This window comes from Nicotiana attenuata, unplaced genomic scaffold (assembly GCF_001879085.1).
Source record: "Nicotiana attenuata strain UT unplaced genomic scaffold, NIATTr2, whole genome shotgun sequence".
In the NCBI taxonomy this organism is placed as follows: Eukaryota; Viridiplantae; Streptophyta; class Magnoliopsida; order Solanales; family Solanaceae; genus Nicotiana; species Nicotiana attenuata.
In genome coordinates, this window is record NW_017671624.1 from 106,906 (window position 1) to 112,728 (window position 5,823).

The 5,823-nt window shown below is 36.3% G+C and overlaps 1 protein-coding gene across 1 annotated transcript; it reads right to left on the minus strand.

The window, feature by feature from the left end:
- Positions 1-2,384: 2,384 nt before the first annotated feature.
- On the minus strand, positions 2,385-3,778 carry LOC109209352 (uncharacterized GPI-anchored protein At3g06035-like). Its single transcript, XM_019372609.1, has 2 exons — positions 3,526-3,778; positions 2,385-3,020 (listed from the first exon to the last, which is right to left on the minus strand). Exons 1-2 carry the CDS (start codon positions 3,605-3,607, stop codon positions 2,518-2,520), a joined length of 585 nt encoding a protein of 194 aa, XP_019228154.1. The 5' UTR covers positions 3,608-3,778; the 3' UTR covers positions 2,385-2,517.
- Between the last annotated feature and the right edge of the window lie 2,045 nt (positions 3,779-5,823).

The following is a 5,823-nucleotide window of genomic DNA, read 5'->3' on the forward strand; positions in this document are numbered from 1 at the left end:
ACGCGGCCAGATATAGCATATGCTATTAGCAAACTGAGTCGGTTTACAAGTAACCCAAATCAAATACATTGGATGGCAATGAAACGAGTTTTGGGATATCTGAAACATACCCAAAATTATGCTTTGCATTATAACAAATATCCTTCCGTGATCGAGGGATATAGTGATGCAAATTGGATCACCGGAGTGGATATGTTTTCACAATTGGGGGTGGAGCAGTATCTTGAAAATCATCCAAACAAACGTGCATCGCCCGTTCTACAATGGAATCTGAATTCATAGCTTTAGATAAGGCCGGTGAGGAAGCTGAATGGCTCCGGAATTTCTTGAAAGATATTCCATTTTGGGCCAACCTTTGGCACCTATATATATACATTGTGATAGTCAAGCGGCAATAGGTAGGGCAGGGAGCGTTATGTATAACGGAAAATCTCGTCATATCCGACAGAGATACAATACCGTTAGACAACTAATCTCTAGTGGTGTTATCACAATTGTCTACGTAAAGTCAAGAGATAACGTGTCGGATCCACTTAAAAAAGGCCTATCTAGAGAGGCAGTTGAAAGATCATCAAAGGGAATGGGGTTAAAGGCCTAGGACAAGTCATCATGGCGGTAACTCTACCTAGCAGACTGGAGATCCCAAGAGCTAGGTTCAAAGAGATCAAACAAAGTTATGAATGAGGGTTCAACATTGTCAACTAACTCAACCCATTCTCGTGATGAAGACAATGTTCAAAAACGAGGTAAAGCATTAAGGCTTTTTTTATGAGTCAATAAAGCTTAAAGCTTTTTAATGATTTGCTAAGTCTGACAGGATATGACCAGATAGTGTGTCTTTAGGATTACACGTTTAAGAATCACCTATGTGAGTGTGAAGTGTAAACCGCTCCAAGGAGAATGAAAGTAAAGGCCCATTCTCTAAGCACTCATGAAACCAGGCGGTGTTCATAGCTGAAACGAACACAACCGTAAGGACCATAGATGGTTAAGGATTGATTGTGTGACTTATGTTGTCTAGGTATACAACAAAGTTCGGCGGTTCAAAGATATCAAATCTATCGATTGACCGAGTATATCCGATATAAGTTCACTACGGAAAGTTCAAAGGGAAACCAACTTATCCAGATGCAATCAATTCTTGTTTGTAAAACACACACACGTCCGTGCATTCCTTTAAGTTTATAGCCATTCCCCATTCATGTGGGGGATTATTGCGTTTGTTATTTAATAAATAATAACAAAAGAGGTGTGAATGAAAAATGATGGAAAAAAAAATGAAGGGATGACCCGCGACCCGGTCCGGTCTAGCCCGTTTTTCTTTTCCAGATTAATTTAAATTCGTTTTAAATGTCCCGCAAAAATGTTCCAACAACCATGACTATTCTGAAAGGTTGCAAACCTCTCCAGAGGGTCACACCTATTCCAACAGTCATGATTATTCTGAAAGGTTGCAAACCTCTTCAGAAACATCACCTAGTTGGTTATAAATAGACCTTCAAATTCCAGAACATTTACTTACGAAATTTTCTGATTATCCTTCTTCTTCTTCTTATGCACTAAAATTCCAGTGTATTTTGCTGCCATCGAGTAATTCGCTGATCATCGGCGTTTTTTGTACCAATACTTCGGTGAGTTAAATCGTTCTATCCTCATAGGATATATTCCATAACCTCGAGTACTTGAGGAGAATAATTTCCTTAAGCACACACTGTGTATTCAGTGGGCTCGATTTATTCCTTCAACGTTTCAAAAATTATTTTGAAGCTCGAATATTATTTTTCAGAATTGTTTCTACTAACTTTCTATTTTATTTTTCAGAAAAATTACTGTTTTATTTACTTACAGCAATACAGATAAATAACATGCTTCCCCTTGAACCGCCCCCTTGTCAAACAACAACTTGTTTGAAAAGTTATTATTGTATCGTATCGTATTACTACTTTAAATATAAAATATATTTTAATTTATTCAAATTTAAATTTTATTATATTATATCATTAAATTTATCGTATAAATATTATGTTTATTTCGTTTGTTACTCAACCTTTATTGTATCCTTAAATATGTTATTAAGTAACGACAAAAATTACACTTTATATAACAACCAATTTGTATAATTGCATCGCTACCTTATATTTTTTTCTCTCCTCTTGACTTTCCTTATTATTAAATAACCCTTTTTATCGTTTATCCTACCTTTTTATATAATAATTCTACCTCGTACCTTACATTTTCTTTATAATATTACAAGTTTATTCAATATAAAGGACAATACGATACCTTACAAAAGGATACATAAAAGGAATTGTTGGACAAGAACGATCAATTTCATAACTATCCTTCGTGGAACCATTCAGTATTTCAGGTAATTAGCATTGCAATTCAGTCTAGAAATTACTTAATTACCACATATAAAAAGCACATGAAGCTTGATCTACACAAACGTAACAATACATACACATACGGAAGATGCAACGAATACAGATATAAGAGACCACTTAATTACCAGTCACACTAATAAACATTAACTAGGAACATACCTAACAACGAAAACAGCAAATTACAACGACTCCAACCAATCACATGACTAATCAAACTAGTAGCTCCACTAGCAAAGCTTCCTCCGGCAGTATTCGTGGTCAAGACTAGGACAGTCCAATAATCCTCAGTGCCAATTCCAGCTCCACTGTACTTAGAATTGTTGAGGAACCTCGCATGCTGGGATTGAGTATAGTTGGTCAGCACGAGGGTCGCGACACGATCGTGGACGCAAACCGGGAGGATAACGCCGTCTGCTGTCGTGTTTATGTTTATGTCGCACTTGTCCAAGAGTTTAGGGTATTGTGCGAATTCAGGTGCGGGACCTGGGGTAATGCCACCCCTGGGGCATGGTTGATTTTGCATCTCGTCCGCTATTTCGTCGGCTAGGCAATCGGCTTTGTCGTGCTTAGTTAGCGCTGGTAAGCTGTGGGATTGTCGGTAACTGTTGATCCCCGAAAGGACATGGTCTTCCTCATCTGCGTATCAACACAAATTGAAAACAAATAAATTATATCTCTAAACGAAGACGAATAAGGATTTCAAGTGATCAGCAGATCCATAATGTTAAACTTATTAAACTTCATGGGTTCAAAGGCGGATCTAGATTTTAAATTTTATGGGTACATAGTCACAATTCTACCACATCTCATCTAATTTGATTGGTCCAAAATTTATTATTTCATATTTAATAATTTTTTTTTTTTGACAAAAATATAGGGTATGAGCGAAAACTATGATCATTTCAATTGAACCCACAATTACGTGTGTCACATAATTTTGATACATTGGTATATATCATGTCAAACACTAGCTATATATCACATCGTATTCAAAGTAATTTCATAATAAGTGAAAGTAGTAGAGTAATAAATAAAATAAAACAAGTAAAATTTCATTACACTGTTAGTGCACATAAATTAACTACAAAGCTAAATACAAGGAATTGAGAGCGTCAGAAAGAGAGAGGGAGAGCGTGTGCACCGTCGCAGTTCACGGGAGCCCAGATAAGAAGAGGTGCAAGCACAAACAAAAAAACAGCAGGAGGAACCCTAAGTAACGCCATTGTTTCTGATCAGATATCACTTGATATTATTCTTTTTTTAAGTGGAATATAAAACTACCAGATTTTCTGCTTGAGAATAGAAGAAACAATTGAGAAAACAAGGTGTAGAGGAGATCAGTGGAGAGTTATGCGGATATAAGGTTAGTTATCCGAAGCTAAAGTCTTATCGTCAAAGCAAAGGGAAAGTGTTTTAAGTTTCGAAATTTGCATGGGAAATTACACGTTGCGGACATGCAAAGCAGCTGACGCAGAAAGTAACCTCTTACAGCTTCTCTAAACATACGTCTTAGTGCCACCTGTTAACTCGAGGGTTATTATATATCATATCTACATCCACCTCTGTGTCTTATCCTTGAGATCGAATATAATATATATATATATATATATATATATATATATATACTTCTCTTTTATTTTATCGATCAAAAAGGATAAGATCTATGACTTTTGAGGTCATATATTCAGAGAGTTGACTTTCATGTTATACAATCTTATACCAAAAAAACAAAAAACAAAAAAAGTACAAGAAAAAAGGTGTGACTAATCGGAATTTGTTTATAAATTAATTGTTATTTAAACGTGAAACGTCATTAATTCTCTTGTTTTGAAGGCTGTTAATTAAGAGAAATAAATATTCAGTCCTTGCTCCGATCCAAATGGTGGTTGAAGATGAACCTACTCGATCGGTTCTAAATCCCGATTTGGATTTCTGTCACGTACTGACCAAGACTTGAAAGCAGCAAATGAGAAGAAAATGGTGATTCTTCAAGCAACAATCGCACAAACAAAGGATAATGTTTTAGTACTCCGTCAAACGTTAGCCATGGTCAAAGAGATTCTAGTAAAATGCTTAATTTCTATTCACTAATATAAATTATTTATGTCAACACTTTGTGAGTCAGTGATTAGTATTCTAGCACTAGCATGCAATCTAGAGTTCTTCCCATTTTAACCATCGCACTATTCTTTGATGTGCACGTTAACTTTTATTTTTTTGTCATTCAATCTCTTTATTAATCCTTATTTTCTAAGATGATCGCCTATTTTAATCCTTATTTTCAGACAAATGATATTTATTATTTTACCATAAGGATGACAGTTCGTTAATCCAGCATGACAACTTCTGATTAGTGAATATCCTCGCTATTCGCAAACGTTTGTCATGCTCAAAGCTAAAAAAAATTCAAAAGTAATCAAGAAAAACGTTAATGCTGATTGCTCTTTGTTTTTCTTTCTTTACTTCTAACAACAATAACCGAAGCAACAACATTGTACACGGCCGCTAGACTACTGAACTATTTTGTTACAAATGGTGTCACTTTTAATGGTTTTATCTTATATTTTCGTTTTACTTATTATTTTTTTTCGACGAAGCGGTGTCCTGTGACACCGCTTGGGTCCATGTAAATCCGCCCCTGCCGTGGGTTCGAGGGTCACTTCGAGAACAAGTTCGAAATGGACCCGGCGCGAGCCCGATGGCGAAGTACAAGATTCGAAGATCAGAGTGCTCGATGAAAATCGAGGCCACATGCGACCGACCTCAAGATAATACCGTTATGGTTTCATAACGGAAAGAGCGAGATTCCCGCAGTGGCTCTAAGATCAAGGCGTAAATTCCGGAACGGATTTGTACTAGGTGGTTAGACATCTGTATAATAAGATTCCTTACTACAATTCTGTACCTTATTTAGGATTCCTCTACTATACAAAGGGGACCCCAATCATTTGTAATGCATCAATCATTGAGAAGAGAATATACATATTTCAATGTCTTGCTTACTGTTCATCTGACTTGCCTTATTATTTTATTGTTCTTATCCACCTACCTCGAGGTCGCAATCGTTCGAGGTCGAGGTCTGCTTATACGTTGGTTTGACTTACTTTACTCTTTAATTTATACATTAGATTCCGTGTTGATCAATTGGTATTGGATTAAATCACGTATCTTTAAAACCGCAATAGAAGTTTAATTGTTACTCGGATTTTAGGGTGAACGGTTTGGCGTACACCGTGGGGCTAAGGATAATAGTGATTGTTTCAGTACTGATTCTGATAATACATGTTATTTTCACACTTGTTCTTGTCAAGAATTTTTGTTCTCAGGTTGAATAATGTCAAACTCACAAAAAGCACCAGTACATATGGCGATGATGGTCTTGGACTTCACGGGTGTTGACTTATGTGAGTCCACCAAACTATAGAGTACCTGGTCCTCT